The 20,225-nt window shown below is 41.6% G+C and overlaps 2 protein-coding genes across 2 annotated transcripts in view; one reads left to right on the plus strand and one right to left on the minus strand.

Annotated features, from left to right (window-relative positions):
• Positions 1–3,052: 3,052 nt before the first annotated feature.
• Positions 3,053–3,653, minus strand: LOC135710774 (uncharacterized). Its single transcript, XM_065233435.1, has 2 exons — positions 3,490–3,653; positions 3,053–3,440 (listed from the first exon to the last, which is right to left on the minus strand). The coding sequence occupies exons 1-2, from the start codon at positions 3,651–3,653 to the stop codon at positions 3,053–3,055; spliced, it is 552 nt and encodes a 183-aa protein (XP_065089507.1).
• Positions 3,654–15,944: 12,291 nt separating this feature from the next.
• Positions 15,945–20,225, plus strand: part of LOC135710800 (ATP-binding cassette sub-family G member 5) — a 59,977-nt gene continuing 55,696 nt past the window's right edge. Inside the window, exons 1-3 of the mRNA XM_065233485.1 lie at positions 15,945–16,159; positions 16,411–17,009; positions 17,069–17,212. Of these exons, the coding sequence (XP_065089557.1) occupies positions 16,106–16,159; positions 16,411–17,009; positions 17,069–17,212 (797 nt within the window). The 5' untranslated portion in view covers positions 15,945–16,105. The remainder of the gene's footprint in view (positions 16,160–16,410; positions 17,010–17,068; positions 17,213–20,225) is intronic.

Raw genomic sequence — 20,225 nt, forward strand, 5'->3', positions numbered from 1 at the left:
ACTGAATCCGATCAGTAGTAATAATAGTAAGATTACGTTAAATTCTGTTAATTATGATTTTACATTGATTTCACATTTCAATTGATTAGCCTGTCAGGTTGTTCATCTTTGGTTAATTTGTTATTCTAATTAACGTGTTTACGTTTTTAGCTAGTTTGATACCCCTTTGGGGTTCATTTTGGTTGAATTGAAAAAAGAATTTGATAACCTACCTAACTACGAATAATTTAACCTAATTAGCAAGATCGCGTATGATCTGGTGATTTGATCTCAGACAGGCGTCTCTGAACCTATCGAGGCTGAGCGTACTCCATTCCTCTAGTGTCTCAAGACCAGCCTGGCGGTGGAACTCTGAATTTCGAGTCCGTCGGAGACCGTCGAGGGTCATCCTAAGGATCTTCTTCTGGATCCTTTGAAGGTTACGGAGATTGACGTTCCGTACTCAATGACGGGGAGGATGATTTGCTTGTGGACGGCAATCTTGTTTTTAAGGAAAAGGGTGGACGTTCTGTTGATAAGTAGATATAGCGACCTAATCAAAATGTTGCACTTGGTGGATGTTTTGTCCACATTGGGTCGGAACCAGCGTTGCCAGATTGTTTTAAAGTTTATTGGTATTGAAGGTATTAAAAATCGGTATTTATCGGTATTTACTATTTAATTCATTTTATATTTTTGCCGTTTTTGAAATTGAAAATTTTAACGATGATGATGACTAGGACTTGAGGGGAATTACTTTGTTTAATGGCTGTCTCAGCCTTAAACCAGTCTTTATTTTTTTAAATTTAATTTAAAAATTATCGTTTTCCTCAAGTCGTGATCAAAACTGCGAGAAAGTAATTTTTTTTCAATTATATATCATTCAATGAAACCACAATATGGAAAATCAGCCACAACAACGACTAAACTATTGACAATAATACAATAGATTTTGTACAATCATCGGAAAATTCCGGAAGAAAACTCCGGGGAATGTTTGAATTAGCTCCTGAACGAAGCCGAAAAAACATCCAGAGAAAGACGAAAGAAGCTCTTCTGGATGAAGTTAGAGGAAAGTTCTAAGTAAAGTTGGAAAAACATCCAGGAAACTTCCAACACATGAATTGAGAATCTTGTGGCGAAAATTTAAATAAACTATCGAAAAAAAATCGGATGTCACATCTCACGGAAGCCAGAAAAGTTTCGGAAACCGGAAGTAAATTTTCAGACGTAGCCATTTCCAGGGAAAACCAGAAGAAGCTCGGAAAAACCTTCCAATAGAAGTCGAACAAAAAAAAAACCTTTGGCTTATGGTCAAACTTCTAGACGAAGACGAAATAAATTTCTGGGAGAATTAATTGAACTTCCTGGAGAAGACGAAATAAACTTCCTGGAGACGCTGGCAGAAACTTCCTAAGGTTTATAATCTACCTGAAGAAAGTCGGAAGCCAGAGCACTTACGGAACAGTTGAAAGAAACAAGGACATAATTCCAGAAGAAAATTTCTGCGGGATGTTCTTATGATCTAGAAAATTTTCCTGATATTCATAAAACATCCCTGAAAACTCCGCAATTTTCCTGAAGTTTTCGGAACATTCCTGAAATGCACTTAGGAAAAAAAAATCCTTAAAAGTTCTTGTAATTTTCCTGAAAATAGGGGCTGTTTAGGAGTTCTCTGGTCATCCTTGGAGTGCTCGGAACTTCCCTGATTATAAAAAGACTACCGGGATATTTCTAATCATCTTTGAAGGTCTCTGGACTATCTTGAAGATTACGAAATCCTTAAGTGCTCTCACAATTTTCTTGAATTTATTGTAACATTGAAGTACTCTGATCTTCCCGATTTTTTTTTTAATTTTTAAAAGTTATCGACACTGCTATTAAAAAGCATAGAAATTCCCATAAAATGTTCTCACAATGTTCTAATGTTCATGTAACATCCCTTACGTTTCCTAAATTTGCATGAGCCCCCCAGGACATTGCTGAAGATTTTGGAAATTACCTGAGTTTCTCGGAACTCCTTTATAATTTCAGCAATTTTATTAATTAATTGATCTGTCCTGATGTTCTCTGAGCTTCACTAAAGTTCCTGAAAATCATTAAATTTTTCTGAAGTTCTTTGGACTTGTGAAGTTTCTAAAATATGTATAATGTTTCCTCAAGTTCACTGGAGTTTGCTGGACTTTTCTAAAATTCCCGGGTTTTCGAATTTTAACAGAAGTAAATGAAGCTGTCTTTAATTTATCGAAACATACACAAAAGTCTGAACTTTTCTGAAGTTTCAGAACTTCTTAAATGTGCCTGCAACTAGTGTGGATTCGCAATAAAAAACTGATAGCATCCTTGAAATTCCGGGAAAGTTGAAAAAACTGGCGGGAGAAGATGAAAGAATCATTCGAGCTGAAGAAGCTTCCAAGGTAAGGTGGAAGAAAATTCCAAGGAAAGTTAGATGAAACATCCGGAAGTTGTTTGTTTAAAAAATATTTCTCGATTCCCTAGGAATTACCGGAAAGAGCCATCGACTATTTCTCGATTGATGGGTGGCCAAAAACGGCGAGGAAATGCAAGCATAAGGCATATTTAGAGATGATTGATTAGCCTCATTCGGATTCTTTGACAACTCCATGTATGCCAGTCCAGTCTTGACTGAGCGCACCAGCCTTTCCCATATGCCTCCCATATGTGGCGCGTAAAGAGGGTTGAGCTTCCACTGAGTGTCTACGTTCGTGAACGTCCCCGATAGATCCCGATTGATGCCACTGATCTGCTGCCTTAGCTCCGTACTAGGGCCTTGGAAATTGGTTCCTTGATCTGAGTAGACTTCCTGTGGTGCACCTCGGTGGGCAATGAACCTGCGTATTGCCATCTTGCAGGGTTCGGAAGACAGAGTGTAGTCGATTTCTAAGTGGACTGCTCGGGTTCCTTGGCAGGTGAAGAGCGCTACCCAGCTTTTGACACCACCACGGCCAAAGTGAACAGTGATCGGACCGAAATAGTCCTTCGGTGGGATTTGTGGTTTCGATTTGTAGACTCTACAGCAGTTACAGCAACTTGCCACCTTCTTGACGACTGTTCACAGTTCTGAGATGTGGAACTTCTGCCGCATTTCGTTCACCACCGTTTCGTTGTTCGCGTTTCCATACTTCTTGTGATACCAGTTAATAACTAGCTGCATGACGTAGTGATCCTTCGGCAAGATCACGGGAAACTTGGCTTCATCTAAAACACACTCTGCGGCAGCTATGCATGATCCCATTCGCATGACTCCAGTTGGGTCTAGAAACGGAGATAGTTTGAATATCCGACTGCTCTTCTGGATACGTTTACGTTGGTCTAGCTGCACTTGGTGATTTTTCCGCAGAATTTTGTATTCAGTCGCTTGGATCAGCTTAAACACGGTCGACTCCGCTTGTTCACACTCCTCACTGCTCAAGGTTTCTCCGTCCTTCTTTGATTCGTCCCTGCAGCCAAACCGTAGAACGAATGCTACTGTGGGATAACCTTTCCCACATTGAAAACCGTTCGAACTCGATGACTGGCTGCGTCGGTGGCAACTGGTGCACATGGACCATCCTTAATTCTTCGGCTGTTGTCGACTCGAGCGCTTCCTCTGGCCAGCTACACTCCGGCTTATACAGGAACTCTGGGGCCACCTGCTCTGCTCTTCGAAACATGGTCCATGACCCCACTTGGTTGCTTCATCGGCTACGTTTATTCTCGTGGGCACCTTCTTTCAATCGCTGACCTCCGTTTGGTTTTTGCAGACACGAGACTGCAGCGTATTTTGGCACCATCTACTACCGGAAGTAGGCTGCGGCGGCGTATGCAGTACTGCTAGCCGGGAAAGTAGCATCTGGGTATCTTCACCATATCCAGTGTTCCAAGTAATTTAACATACTGCTCCCACCGGGGTACGATATCTGCAGGTAGCGGCTCATCTCAGCCAATTCCGGATCGCCACGCTTCCTGAACTAGAATCTTTCCATGAACTACGAAGGGAGCGATCATCCCTAATGGATCGAACACACTCATGACTAAGCTCAGGACTTGGCGTTTGGTCGGCACAACGGATCCATCCATTAGACGTTGCAGATCCTCCCGGAAAGTCATCGAGAATACGAAGACATCCTCTTGTGGCCGCCACACCATCCCCAATACCCGTTCCAGGTTGCTACCCTTGTCCATGGTGAAACTCCTCACCGACTTCGTGTTCTTCTCCCCAATCCGCTGCAGCACCTCTGGAGGGTTCTTGGTTGATTTAATGGCTGCTATCAACTCATCAGCCGATATTCTACTTTCTACAGGGACAACTACGGAGGTGGCAGAGACTCTAGATATTGCCTCCGATACTACCGGCTCGTGGGGACTCACCATGGCTTGATCAAGGTTATGTGAATTCACAAAGTGTTGACCAAGTGCATTGGCCTTTTCAACTGGGGTTATGAGTTTTGATTATGAGGGGGAAAATGAGGGGTGGGCGTCGGCTTATTTTTTAAAATCTTTGCCATTTTCCAGAATGTCTTAGCACAATCTGGGAGAGAGCGAATCTTGTTTGCCAAATCGTTATTGGATGATTTTGTTCAAACGGTTGCAATTGGTCTTCAGGTTAGGCAGCCCAGTACGAATCGTATTGCGGTGTCTAATGAGATCTTTAGTGGGCCTGTCAAGGTTCAGAGTATAACTCACCTGTCTGGATACTGGCACATGTAACTCCTTGGCCCGGGAAATCGCATCATCGAAGGAGCGCAGACACCCGTCGATGTCGTCGGTGAACGGTCCGAGCTGAGTTCCTGGTAGGTGATAGGTTGAGCGATGTTGTTGCCCATGTTGCTGGTGAAGATATCGATAGTAGCGTGAACACCAAACCGACTCAACCGGGTGGGAGTGTGTGGATTCAAGATGTTGTACTGTGCTTCCTGCAGGTCGTTGTTCAGGATGGTGCCGTTTTGTTGTTTTAAGCTTGATGTTTGGCGTTCATGTCGCCAGCGATGATGCATTTTTGCCGCAGCCGAGTCAGCTTGATGATATCTCGTCGAAGGACCGCTGCCGTACCATCCCTGCTGTTGACTTGTCTGGGCTAGAGATGAACTAGCCTAAGGCTACAAATCTCTTTAATAAAGCTTAAAAAAAAACTTGTCTGGGCAGTAAGCCGCAATTATGTTGATGGGGCCAAGCGATGTGCTGACCTCAACTCCGATGGTTTCGATAATGTAAAGTTGGAAGTTCGGCAGCAAGTGGAAATTACATGTTGCGCCTCACAGCAACGGCTACTCTCCCTCCTCTTGCACTGGTTCTGTTGAGTCTCAAGAGCAAAAAGTCCGATAGGTAGATGTTTACTTCCGGCTGGGTTTCGATGATGATTGCAATTTCGATCTCCTTGGCGTTAAGGAAGTTCGATATGCTTGTTCTTCAGCGAACAAGCGTTCTAATTTTCAATCTGTTTAACTTCACGGTCCATACTTAGTGGCGAGGGACAGGGCAGCATGAAGCTGTTCAGATCGGATCCTGCAAGTTAGCATGATGATGATGACCTCTGCCACGAGTGTCACAAATTTCTTCGAGTTAAACGGGTATCGTTAACGGACTCCTGGAGGGACCTTGGTTGGGTTGGGTCGCTGCTGAAGCGAGGTGATGCGGGGGGCCGCTTGCTCTATTGCGGGGGTGCTAAGGGCTCGTTGATTGTTGATGGGAAGTGGTGCTAGGTTAGGGACCAGTCGACGGGGTGGGAGTGCAGGGTGATCAGTGTTGGCGTGCGATTGTTGCGGTGGTCTGGTTGCCTGTTGCCACCTTTTGACGAATATGAATGAATTCCACTTACTTCAGGCAGTCACAAGTGGAGGAACGGTGGTTTCTACCGCAGTTGGCACACTTCGGCTCGTTGTCATCAGCTTGACCATACGACGCTGTCACGTGAGTCCCTGCACACTTGTCACATCGTGGCTTCATATGGCAATTTTTCGTGCCATGGCCGTAAGAGAGGCAGTTCATGCACAGCGTTTTGTTGAGGTCTGTACGACTGCCAAAAAATCAGTCCGCATCGTGCTCTCTTGCCGTGCGGATCTATTTGCTTTTTGCTGAAGGAAGTGTTACTACTACCTAAAGCTACAACAAATTTAAACAGCACTTTTCAGTGCTCAACCTGTAAAAAAAAAAAAAAAAAAAAATTCTACCTTGTTCAACTCTTATTCCTCTTCGATCCTTGTTTGGACCCTACCCGAGGTAATCCTTCTTGGATATCGATTTGGAAAATTCCTCTTCGATCCTTCAGATTCTTATAGTAATCTGCTTGGAAGTCGATTTGGATAAAAATTTACTGCCGCCATGGCGCCTAAACGCAAAAGAAAGGGGCAAACTCTTGACCCCCCTTCTGATGAAATTAATTTGAGTAATCAATTTGATTTGCTCACGGATGATGAGAATGATCCATCATCCAAGAAAAATTCTAGTAAACTTTCCCGGCTTAATGCCAAGAAGGAAAAGATTCCCCCTATTGTGATAACCACTACCGATTTCCATGCTCTTCGCATGGAACTTTTGAATTTCGTGAAAGTTAAGTTTTCACTACAAATTGGACGTCGGGGTGAATGCCGTGTATTGGCTGAAACCTTGGACGGATTTAAATGTCTTCTCAAGTATCTTACTGAGAAGAAGCACAAATTTTTTACTTACGACACCAAAACTGAACGTGTGTTCAAGGTTGTCATGAAAGGACTGCCCAGTGGTGAATCCCTGGATCAGATCAAAGATGAACTGGCAAAATTACTTGGAGTTGTGCCACTCCAAGTAATCAAAATGAAAATGAAATCCCGTCCTGGCGATTCGCGCAACGGGATTTCTAATGATTTTTATTTAGTTCACTTCAAGTCTAGTGAACTAAACAACCTTAAGGCCTTAGAAAAAGCTAGCCTTATGCTCCATGTCCGAGTGAAGTGGGAACACTTCAGGAAGACTGGAGGAAATTTCCAAAACCTCACCCAGTGCCGTAAGTGCCAGGGATGGGGTCACGGAACTAAAAATTGCTACATGCCAGCTAAATGCATGAATTGTGGTGATTCCTCTCACGCAAAGGACGACTGTCCTGTGAAGGAAGATCCTAAGAAATTTAAATGTTCAAATTGTGGTGAAAACCACAAATCCAATTTTTGGGAATGTAAGACTCGCAAAGCGATCCTACAATCTCGTTCTAACCGTCAGGTAGGAAACGCTCCACGTTTCCGACCAGGTACAAATTCCTCTGCTGTTAACAACGGTCAGCGAGGAACAAATTCTACATTCGTACCCGTAGGTACAAATATCTCCCCTGCTTCAAATGTTTCATCTGTACCTACTCCCCTCGCTGCTAACAATGTTCAGCGAGTTAATGGAGCTACCTATGCTGCTATTGCAGCGGGTAGAAATCAAAATACTAACCAACGTTCTAATGGAAATTTTGACAATTTTGACTTAGGAAGCATTACTGCCCCCAAAATGGAATTTTTACAGAATTCATTAATTGACATGATTTCTGATATGCTTAAATCTAACTCCATGTTTGATGCTATTCAAACTGGAGTAAAATTTGCAAATAATATTGTCATGACTTTAAAATTCAGTAATGGATTTTAAAGAATTAAATATTGTAAATTGGAATGCTCGATCTCTTAAAGATAATGAAGACGAGCTATTTAACTTTTTAAGAGTTCATAACGTGCATATTGCCGTTATAACTGAAACGTTCCTTAAACCTGCCCATAAGGTTAAGAAGGACGCAAATTACTTGATTTATAGAAATGATCGTCTTGATGGACCCTGTGGTGGCGTTGCCATCATTATTCATAGACGAATCAAACATAAAATTCTTTCTTCATTTGAAACCAAAGTTTTTGAAACTTTGGGGGTTTCTGTTGAAACAAAATTTGGACAACTTACGTTTATAGCTGCCTATTTGCCATTCCAATGCGTAGGCCAGCAAAAGAATTTTCTCAAGGGTGACCTCCAGAAACTTACCCGTCATAGGTCTAAATTCTTCATTATTGGTGATTTTAATGCAAAACACCGCTCATGGAATAATGCTCAAAGCAATTCCAATGGTAATATTCTGTTTGATGATTGTTCTGCAGGTTATTACACTATTCAATATCCAAACAGCCCAACATGCTTTTCTTCTGCAAGAAATCCCTCCACTATTGATTTGGTCTTAACTGATTCATGTCAACTTTGTAGCCAATTGGTTACCCATGCTGACTTCGGTTCTGATCACCTTCCAGTAACTTTTGAAATATCCCAAGAAATAATTTGTAATCCCAACAGCTCTACTTTCAATTACCATAGAGCTGATTGGGAGCAGTATCGAACATTTATGGAATATAACTTCGATCCAAACATTCCTTTGCAAACCAAAGATGAAATTAATTATGCTCTTGAATCTCTGACTACTTCTATAGTTGAAGCAAGAGCTGCCTCAGTACCAAAATGCGAGGTTAAATTCGATTCAATTATAATAGACGATGATCTTCAGCTCTTGATCCGTCTTAAAAATGTCCGTAGGAGACAATATCAAAGAACACGCGATCCTGCCATGAAAGTTATCTGGCGGGATTTGCAAAAACAAATTAAAAAGCGATTCTCTGCCCTGAGGAACAAAACTTTTGAAAATAATATTTCTAAATTAGACCCGAGTTCCAAACCCTTTTGGAAACTCACAAAAATTTTGAAAAAACCTCAAAAGCCTATTCCAGCGCTTAAAGAAGGTGGTAAAATTTTGATCACAAATTTGGAAAAAGCTCAGAAACTTGCTAAGCAATTCGAGAGTTCCCATAATTTCAGTTTGGGTCTTACTAGTCCTATTGAGAATCAGGTTGCTCAGGATTTTCTGAATATTTTCTCTCGGGAAAATATTTTTGATGATTCCTGGGGGACTGATTTGGACGAAGTAAGGTCTATAACTAAAAATTTTCAAAATATGAAAGCTCCAGGTGATGATGGAATTTTCTATATCCTCATCAAAAAACTCCCAGAGAGTACCTTGTCTTTCTTGGTAAAATTATTTAACAGATGTTTCCATTTGGCATACTTTCCTGATAAATGGAAAAATGCAAAAGTTGTTCCAATTTTGAAGCCGGATAAAAATCCAGCTGAAGCTTCTAGCTACCGTCCAATAAGTTTGCTTTCTTCAATAAGTAAACTTTTTGAAAAGATAATTTTGAATAGAATGATGCTTCACATCAATACGAACTCAATTTTTGCAGATGAGCAGTTTGGATTTCGCCATGGGCATTCAACTACTCATCAACTCTTAAGAGTTAACAATTTAATTCGTTCAAACAAATCTGAAGGCCACTCAACTGGAGTTGCTCTTCTAGACATAGAAAAAGCATTCGACAGTGTTTGGCATGAAGGTTTGATTGCTAAATTGAAAAAGTTTAATTTTCCACTTTATATTATGAAATTAGTTCAAAATTATTTAACTGACAGAACTCTTCAAGTAAATTATCAAAATTCCAAATCTAATCGACTACCTGTTAGGGCAGGAGTTCCTCAGGGTAGCATTCTTGGGCCTATATTGTATAACATTTTCACTTCGGACCTCCCTGATTTGCCTCAGGGTTGCCACAAATCTTTGTTCGCTGATGACACAGGCATTTCCGCTAAAGGAAGAAGTCTTCGTGTTATTTGCAGCAGACTTCAGAAAAGTTTAGATATTTTCTCTTCTTATTTACAAAAATGGAAGATTTCTCCCAACGCTTCCAAAACTCAACTTATAATATTTCCACATAAGCCTAGAGCTTCGTTTTTGAAACCTAGTAGTAGTCACATAGTCACTATGAACGGAGTTCCAATTTCCTGGTCAAACCAAGTGAAATATCTTGGATTAATACTTGACCAAAAATTAACTTTTAAAGATCACATTGAGGGCATTCAAGCCAAATGTAACAAATATATTAAATGTTTGTATCCTCTTATAAACAGGAAATCCAAACTTTGCCTGACGAATAAACTTCTAATATTTAAACAAGTTTTTAGACCGGCCATGCTTTACGCTGTGCCAATATGGTCTTGTTGTTGCACTACCAGGAAAAAAGCACTTCAAAGGATTCAGAACAAAATTCTGAAAATGATTTTGAAGTTGCCTCCCTGGTACAGTACAACCGAAGTACATATAATTTCGAATGTTGAGACTTTAGCACAAATGTCCAACAAAATAATTAATAATTTCAGGCAAAAATCGTTGCAATCCTCAATTGCAACGATTAATTCCCTTTATACTTAGATAAGATTTAGTTTTAGTTTTTAGTTTTAAGATATCAATTGTTATACTGACATGCAGGTTAAAAAACCTGTTTAAAATACTGAATTGCCAAGACATGAACAATGTAAAAACACTTAGATATATATCATAACAATTAAGGCTGGTACGTTACTGCAGTAACTGGAGCACCTAGGTTAAAATGAAATGTAATTTATTTTGAATTTGGAACAAATAAAGAGTTAAAAAAAAAAAAAAAAAAAAACTGCCAAAAAATGATGACCTGAAACAGATCCCGAATGTTGTCCATCAGTCCGGTAAGTGTGGTGGAGCCCTTCGTAAAGTGGACCAGAAATAACTGGTCCCGGTAGCTGGTGTTCGGCAAGAGCCGCCGATTCATCGGAAACACTGCCTCTTCTTGTATACCAAGCAGCTCCAACTCATCCTTTACGATGGCCACCTCGAATGACGGTAAACCTCGCAAAACTTCAGAGGAAGTGAAGAAAACTGGCTTCTTATTCTTTTATCCCTATCTCCATCTCTATCTATATCTATTTCTATCTCTATCTTACCCACTTCAAATCGGCCAATCACGAGCTGGTTCGCATTTGACAGAAAAGTGGTTCGTTTTCGCCCCCGTATTCCCTAGTAGCACGCTTGTCACAAATCAATTGTAGAAACTTATATACGACTTATTTCAGTCATAAACAAGTTGCTGTAACTTATTGTGATGAAAGTGTGATACTCGGGTTGCCTCTTCTTCTCTTAGCGCAAAACCACCATCAGTGGCTTCAGCGACGGCAAATCATGGGTGTAATAATCCGCCTTGCTGTCCTTCAGGAAACTCCCGATCGACTTGCACTCCAACCTAGAGGAGCACATAATTTTCGTTCCGACACTGCAGATGTTAATCCTGAAGCTGTAGGTTGTGATCTGTCAACACAGTCCTCAGCTAGGCGACATACTTCATCGAAGTGAAGAGCGGAGGAATTCGCTCCTTTTTAGTGATGGAAACATTGTCTTCCTCGAGTACCGAGAACTGGTTGCTTTGCAGCACACGATTATCAGCGTCGTCCGCTGACGCTCCGGTATGCATTCCGGGCTTCTCCGTAGGCTCCCCTACTGCTGATGCGCTAGTACGCTGCAGTACCATTTGTTGTTTTTTGACGAGTTGAACCAAACTTGCCAGATCGTGTGACGATGACGACACTTCCACGGCGCGAAACTAAAAATCGAAGAACGAAACAAACTATAACCGAACAAGTCGATCAAGCGACCGGGAGTTCAAAATGAACTGAACTGCTTGACGGCCAAGCAGAGAATGAATGCGTTCAGTAGCGGTTCAGCTTCTTCCTCCTTCTTCGGTGAATGCAGTGATGTCACATTCTATTCAATTTCAATCTGTATTTACACCATAAAAAATCTTTTAAAACTTCATCTGGCTGACAAAAATCGGTAAAATAATCTGTATAATTTCTTTATTACGATCTTTGTGCGGATCATCCTAAATCTCCGTTGAGTTCATTCAAAGTTCAGTAAGTGTTTGTTGAAAGTTTAGAATCATGAAAAATTATTTAACTTTGCTTTTTAAAGATTTAATCTGTCTAAAACATCTCGAAATCCTGGATCTTGATTACTTTTTTGTGATTTGTAGGTTAGTTAAATTGGATGTTTATTCCATGGAGTCCTCGATACGATCGTGTACAGTCTTACATCCGGTGGCTCGATGTAGGTCTTCTATCCTCGTGTTGTACGGAGCAATCATGATTTTGGACTGTCTGAAGCTTTCATTTGTGGGTCCAGGGCATGATCCCCACAAAGGCACTACGGGAGCGAGGATCATTTTGAACACCAACATCTTGTTCTGCTGTGAAATCTGGGATCGTCCAAATATCAGTGAATAGAGCGCTTTCAGGAGACTAATGCACCACTGCTTCAGCTTATCCCTGCGTTCACGGTACAGTCGATATCGTCGGTATCGTCGATGGTAACACCGAGGTAAAATACGTTGCTGATCCAGTTGATGGGAGAGCCGTTCACAGAGACGTGACAGCCCGTTGGTGGGGACATCTTTGGCGATTTTTGATGCTTGAAGACAATTGTTTGCGTTTATGCCTCGTTGACTTTGATTTCTCAGCTGGTGAGATAGGAAACATAATTTATCATTCCTCGCTGCAACCGGACTCGGTAATCCTTAGGCATTCGTCCATTTGCTATTATTGCACTGTCATCCGCATATAACGCCAAGCTACAGCTGTTGGGGAGGTGTGGTATGTCAAATGTGAAAATGCTGTACAACATTAGCACCAACAAGTTGCCTTGTGGCAGTCCCACTGGAATTTCATGGAGTTCAGAGTTGGTTCCGTGTAGATGGACTCGATAACGTCGTTCGCTTAGGTTCGACGCAGTTCGCATGCACTAGTTTGTGGATTAATCCGTCGTGCCACACGTTGTCGAAGGCTTTCTCCTGGTCCAGTAAAGCCATGGTGGTGTTCTTGGAAATTAATTTGTTTCGTTTAATAATATTTTCCACTCGGATCAGCTGATGGACGGTGGAATGTCCTTTCCTTAAGCCGAACTGCTCCGCGATAATGACTTGGTGGTCTTTGATGTGCTCCATCAGTCGCTGAAGGATTAGCCGCTCGAAAATGTGGCTCACCGCCGACAACAGTGTGATGGGTCTGTAGCATCTCGTGAAAATGCCGGCTAAGAAACCGTAGGCTTTGCTGGACAGCTTCTTCAGGGTCAGGTTGAAAATGTTATCGTTTCCTGGGGCCTTCATATTCTTGCCACGCTTCATGGCAGCACGGACGAAACTCGGCCAGCGGGAGGGACATCGTAGATTTGCTATTCAAGCTGATTAATTGTTCTCTGTACCGCATCTTCGTGTGGGCTGGCCATACTGGCACCGATATGATGTGCCAGAACCAGCTTGATGGCGATGGTTTCTATCTTCTCTTGAGGCGAGATCTGCATCGTCCTTCAATGGTGGTATCGCTTCAGAATTTCCAATACTTTCCAGAACGGCCTTGAGTGGTCGCCCATCTATCCGATTTCATTGGAGAACAGTTCGTTTCTTTCTTCTGTAGACAGCTAGAAACTGCCGTCGGGTTGTGTTGCGTTGCTGAATGAGTTGCCGGGTGTAGGGGTCAATCGTAGTAAATTGTCGCCTCACCGGAATACAGCGTATACAGGCTTCTTCTACGACGTGGATTGCTTATTCTGGGGTTGGATGGCTTCCTCGAACACCGCCAGATGGTTGTTGATACTTACAATTGTTGGTAGAGCTGGATTAGCTGTAAGGTGGGTGTCCAAAATGTCACTGAAGGCCACCCAGTTGACTCGATCGTAATCCCGTATCATTTTTGGCAGGCGCTGGAGTTGGTGTGTATTCATAGATCCAAGTCCGATAGGAACACGTCAAGGGTTCTTGTCGCTCCCGCCGGTGACAAGAACGTTGGCTCATCTGGAAAGCGGATGATGCACGTTCCAAAGCTGAGGTGGTCTGCCAAGATTATGCCATGTTTATTGCAGACATGGTTACGCCACAGTGTATGGCGAGCATTTAGCTCACCAGCTACCACGAAGCTGATCCTATTGTTGATAAGTTTGGCGAGGTGTTCAGCGAAGAGCTTGTAAGTGCCATTGCTGTCCTCGCACTGACGGGGCACGTAGACGGCAAACAACATAATATTACCTTGAGGGATGTGAACCATAGCTTCTATAATGGCCGTCTTTGGATGGGGCAGGATATCGTAACGGATGCCTTGTTTGATGAGTATGGCAATGCCATATTAAAATTTTATGAAGTATTACATTTTAAATTTTAATGTTCGATGTTTAATTTTCTCAAATAAGTCACCATATTTAGTATTTGGTAACTTGAAAGGATATTGAACTCGTTTGTTGTGGCTCGAACCAATACAATATTTGTATTTCTCTATGTATTCATACATAATAAACAGTCATAAACTGTAATCAATCAGTTTGTGGGTTGTTAAAACGGCTTGTTTACCGATTCGACAAATTCAAAATTAAATTAACCATAGTAGGGGAAACAGTCCTATTGTTGCGATACGTTAGAAGCGTTAGGAGCATATTGTTGTGTATTGAGACCTCCACACACAGCAATAGGCTTCTAACGCTACAAACGTACCGCAACAATAGGACTGTTTCCCCTACCCGATACCTTGTGATATGATTAATTAAACAATAAGAAAGAAGAACTCACATCCCTTCTAACGGGAAATAAGAACATCTGAACATCAGAAGTCGGATTAGAATTAACGAAGATAATAAAATAATACTTTATTTAACGAAAATACGATTTGGGTTTGGTGCTCGTAGCTGCTCAAAAGGAAGAAACTATTATGTATCGGAATGAATTAAGATAATCCCAATTTAAATATAAATCCTGCTTATTTGAAATATCAGAAAAATCTGTAAATTAAAAAAAAATCTGTAATCTGTATATACAGATATCTGTATCAAAATATCGAGAAAAATCTGTATGATTACAGATAAATCTGTATATGTGACATCACTGGGTGAATGGGCGTTCATGTAGACTGCAGCTCGCAGTCGTTCGTTGTGTACTGGAGAACAAAATTTATAGCCACGGGCCGAAAGCACTGCTGCTGCTGCTGCTGCTGCTGATGATGACACCACACACGGTGATTGAATAAGCACCTTTCGGTGAGACGGAAGAAAGCGCTTTTTATAGACAATCGGTGATAATTTTGATCACCATTGTAAAAGTTGGACATTTTTGTATGTTTAATAGTGATTAGCAGCCAGCAGATTTGTAGAAAAATTTCCAATCTATTGGTTTGTTTAGAACTACAATCCATCGCCTATTGGCAGAGTTATATGTGGTCAAAACCTGACCACTTTTCGCAACGCAGTTAATTTTAGTTTTTTGATGTGTGCACACAAAAATGAGAGCTTTTTTCCAATCTAAAGTGATGGCTCAGAGAAAATCTTTTTTGAAATTTTCATTTACTCACTACACACTTAGAAATAAATAATTTTACACATGATAGAATCCATCTTTGACATAAAAGATGCGACGTAAACAAACATGTCATGTAAAATTAAGTGCTCCGAGACTGAAAAATGTGTTACTCGTTGAAAAGTGCGTGTTATTGAGGTGATTTTTACGTCTGTTATGATTCAATTTTATGTCAAAATTGACGCTCGTAGCTATCAAAAATTGTTATAGATAAATATCGTGAATTGTTAGAACAATGTTTGCATTTCCCATAGTAATTCCCATTTAAATTTCAAATGGTTTGTGCACATTCAGCTTCTTATCTAACTAGTTAAAATTTTAGGGACCCGATTTGGAACCGTTTAAGCACCGGGGAGCAAAGTTTTCAAATTTTGCATCAGGCTATGCTATACTCATCAAAGCCTTAATCACCCTGCTAAGAGGATCGCTCTTGAATCAACCATCACCGCAGACGGAGCATTTCATCACCAATCTCACCTGAGCAAATTTCACCTGTGTGCTAGTGCAGTCTCTCCTATTCAAAAAGGTGCCCGTCCGTTTCGAGGTATGGAAGTTTTCGAATCAATCTTCGAAAACACGAACCCCCCTCACTAAAGAGAGAGAGAGAGAAACACCCACTGATCGGTGATCACTGCTAATGGCCCAGCTCAGCCAGCCGCGTTCGTGCCGCGGCCATCTCAGTCGCGAACGAACCGTGTAGTGTGTCAGTGGTGTTTGGTGTGACAGTGTGGAAACTCGCGAGTGCGTGCTTCCAGGTGAAAATTCCTCTCCGGTTTGGGCCCACTCTCTCGTATTGCTGCTGAGAGAAAGATTGCATTTTTCTTCTTTTTTTTTTTGTTTCTGCTACGAAAAAAAAACGAGAGCGAGAACGATCGCGCACCGGAACAACAATGATCGGCAGTGACTACGTGCTCGAGGCGCACAATATTTACCATACAACCGAGGTTAGTTGGGGTTTCGGTGCAGTCGGACAGTAATGGCAAACTTTTGGGTGAAGTTACCTCTTTTTTTTCTGTTGGGCTGAACCGATTGTAGTGGGCAAATGATGTTTTGTTTACGCCTGGCAAGCGAACGTGATTCGCCTAATATTTTGAGGTTCGCCGCTTTACGTTGCGTCCAGGTCACTTGGGTTGGGAAAACTGTTTTTCGTAGATCAGAAGTGTAAACAAACGATGAAATTTCCGTCTGATTGTAGGTTGACACCGGTGGTTGCTTCAATGGCGGTGCCCAATCGGCACTGGTGCTCAAAGGAGTCCACCTGACCGTTCACAGCGGCGAAGTGATGGCCATTCTCGGCTCGAAGGGAAGTGGAAAGCGAGCCCTGTTGGATGTGATTGCCCGCCGTTCGGAAGGATCATCCCGGGGTCAGGTGCTGCTCAATGGATCCCCGGTGACCAAGTCGCTGTTTCAGCAACGCTGCGGCTATGTGACGCACTCGTGCGACTTCATTCCGGGCTTGACGGTGGCGCAAACCTTGAACTATACTCCCACCATTTTGGGAGGCTACCTGAAAAGTTCCAAGGTTCGTCAGGTGCTAGCGGATCTAGCTCTATCGCAGGTGTCGCACAAGAAGGTCGAAAATTTGAACATCAGCGAAAAACGACGGCTGGCCATCGGAGTCCAGCTGGTACGGGATCCGGTGATGTTGCTGCTGGATGAACCAACGCAGGGGCTGGATCCGTTGAGTGCATATCTGCTGATCAGCATTCTGTCCAATTCGGCCAAAAAGACCGGCTGTGGGATTTTGCTGTCCATGGAGAAGCCACGGTCGGATGTGTTTCCGTTTTTGGATAGGTAGGCAGGGTCGTTTGATGAAATGAAGAAGACTGTGTTTGATGCGTTTATTTTTTTAGAGCACTGTTCCTGTGTTTGGGAGGTGCTGTCTACTCCGGAGGAACCCGAGCGATGTTGGAGTACTTCCACGGTATTGGATTTCCGTGTCCGCAGCTGGAGAATCCTCTGATGTACTATCTTTGCCTGTCGACGGTTGATCGCAGGTTAGTCATTTTTTTATATATTCTTTATTACAGAGATGTTTAGCCTGCGGCTAGTTAATCTCTATCGCAGGTTAGTGGATTGGGGAATGATATTCGTTATTATGCCATTGTTATTGTTTTGGTTTTTGATAAAGACTGTTCATTAATGAAAGTAGACACCTGTTTCTCAAAGGAAAATATTTATTTTCGAACAAATTCATAAGTTTACTTTAGATAAATGAAAATCCGCATACATGTGACCGAATAGTGAGACCTTCAGAAAATAATAGAGAACTTTGAGGTAGTCCTAATAACTTCTCAGTACTGGAGCTTGGTTAGTTACGGCTTTGTAGCCTGGTAATCCCGGGTCAAACTACAATTCATTCGTTCTAATCCAGGATTACCAGACTGCAAAGATAATTTGAGAAAGTTTAAAAAAGTTCCGTGAATTTATGAGAAGCTTCTTGAGCAGACTGCCGGAACATAAAGCAAGTTTCATAAACTGCTGGAAATTTTTTGGGTTCTTCTAGGAAGCTTCAAGAACTTCAAGAAAGTTTCATTAGATTCAGAAAAACTGCAGCAACTTTTGAGAACTTCAAGGATATACTAAAACTTCCAAAAAGGCAAGAAAACTGCAGAGATGTCCCGAGAACTTGAGGAAAATTGTAAAAACTTAAAAGAAGTTCCAAGAAGCTATAGGAAGCTAAGTTCAGAGATCTTCTGGAAAGCTCAGTTGCAGTTCCAATAACTTCACGGATATTCCAAGAATTAAAAAAAAATCAGGCTTTTGGGAAATTTTAACGAACTGTAAGGGTAAGTTCCAAAATATTCAAGTCAGTTCCAAGAACATCAGAAATATTCCAGGGAAGTCCAGAGAAGAGAACTACAAAGAAGTTTAGGAAACTTAAAAAAATATTTCACGAACATCAAAGAAGAGCTTCAGCGATGATTATAGTTTACCGGATATTTCCATTCATTTGAGAGATTCACAGAAGGTCTTCAGGAAGGTTTTGGGAACTTTGGGAAAATTCCAAGAACATCAGAGAACCTTAGGGCAGTTGAATTACCTCCAATGAAATTATAGGAAATTTCCGGAAACTTTAGCAAAGTTCCGAGAGCTTCATGTAAATTTCGGAATCTTCAGAGAAGAGCCACGAACATTGGCAAAATGCGAGCTCATTTTGAAGGTAGTTTCGATAACTTTATGGCAGTTTCGAGAACTTCTGAAAAAATCCGGGAACTTCAGCGAAGTTCAATAAACTACAAGGCAATCTCTTAAGTATCACTGTATCACTCTACTGTATCACTTTCACACTAAAATTCACTATTCCCTGTAATTATTTACTTTCACTATCACACAAAAAAATATTAACAGATACGTATTTCGTTTGCTACTTGCAAACTTCTTCCGCTTAAGTCATAGACTTGTAAGTAGTAAACAAAATACGTATGTGTTTTTTTTAGGTGTATAGTAAAACTGAATAGTGCATTAGTGAAAATGTGAGTGATAGTAGTTGTTGCGAAGAACAAAACCAAGCACTATTCCTGATAGCAACTTTATTTGTTAATTGCTTCAAGCTGAAAACAGTTTCAACATTAGTATTTATGCCTAGTAACCGATATAATTTACTTACATTTAATAGTGCATTATTTTTACAAATTCTTCTCATGATGAATCCAGTTTTTACCTTAACAAATCTGCTGGGATTATTATAGCAATATTACATCTTTAGCACACATTTTACTTCATAGGTAACCTACCGATCTTGAATGGTGATGGCATTTAAATTTACTAATGATGGTATTTTTTAAGCATCAAATTTCTGTAGGAAATTAAGAAATCATTAAGAATACTTAATTAATATTCAATTCCACTGAACTTCTAACCTACCAGATCATTCAGATTATTTGTCTCGTTTGTTTAAGAACACTTCAAGAGCCTTATATAGGAATAATTTAAGCTGTAGTTTAGAAATATGACAATAGGCATTAAGTAATTAAATTGAATTAGTCTCAACTTATTTCTGATAATAGATTTAAAGGAAATCTAGGATTCTAGTATAGCACAATAGTTTCTAAATCAAAACATTCCAATTTTGCTTATCATCTATACATTTGGATCATCTATTCATTCGGACTCCTATTGTCCTTATCTGTCAACTCTGTGCGCGCCTAGTGTTGGTTGAGCGAACCTTCGTTTCGCTCAATCGTGAAAACGCTGCGGGTCGCGTTGCCTGTGCTGTGGCAGTGGCAACATCCCCCTCCCCGTGAGGGTGAGTGGGACCCTCAACCTCACTGCGTTTAGCTACGTCAAGCACAGCAAATTTGAAAACCGGTCGCCGGAACAACCCACCAGGTGTTTGAACCACCGCCTGCCTAACTCTGCAAACTCTGCCTGTTGTCACATCCAGGACATGTCCACGTACCCATCCGTTCCTTCTGGTTTCGTCGATCACCATCACCAAATCTCCACATTTAACCGGTTTTGTCTCACCAAACCACTTGGTATGTCTCGTTAGTGTTAGCAGGTATTCCATAATCCACCGCTTCCAGAAATAGTCGATGCGCTGCTGTATCAAGTCCCAAGACACTCGGATAGTTGATGAAGTGGTTTGAGGTCAGCGCTTCTTGCTCCGCAGAATCGCAGGTCGCGAGTTGACGATCGCTTCGACTTCAACCACTAACGTTTGTAGTCCATCGTCATCGAGCTTGGGATCCTGGGGTTGGTTAGTCATCGTGTTCTTGATGGAGCGCACCATAAGCTCCCACGATCCTCCCATATGTTGCGCGGAATGTGGAATGAACAACCACTTCGTTTCCGCGTTGGTACATGTTGTCGCTGCGTCCTGTTCGATACGCTGGATTTGATCCCGCAACACCCGATCTGCTCCGGAAAAGTTCCGTCCATTGTCGGAGTATATTTCGAGTGGTGCTCCCCTTCGGCAGACAAAACGGCGTAAGCAGGCTATGCATGACTTCGTTGATGGATGCACTGCACGTATTGTGAGGCACATAATCAGGCAGATCCATTGTT

This window comes from Ochlerotatus camptorhynchus, unplaced genomic scaffold, assembly GCF_037179485.1.
Source record: "Ochlerotatus camptorhynchus isolate MF236.1 unplaced genomic scaffold, CSIRO-AGI_Acam_v1.1 ptg000402l, whole genome shotgun sequence".
Lineage (NCBI taxonomy): Eukaryota > Metazoa > Arthropoda > Insecta > Diptera > Culicidae > Ochlerotatus > Ochlerotatus camptorhynchus.

Bases quoted from the DNA above. Each gene is read 5' to 3' on its own strand.
- LOC135710774 (XM_065233435.1), bottom strand. From the start codon at position 3,653: ATGTTTCGAAGAGCAGAGCAGGTGGCCCCAGAGTTCCTGTATAAGCCG. The intron at 3,441-3,489 runs GTGGGAAAGGTT...GTTTGGCTGCAG, and splicing joins GAGTTCGAACGGTTTTCAAT to GGACGAATCAAAGAAGGACG.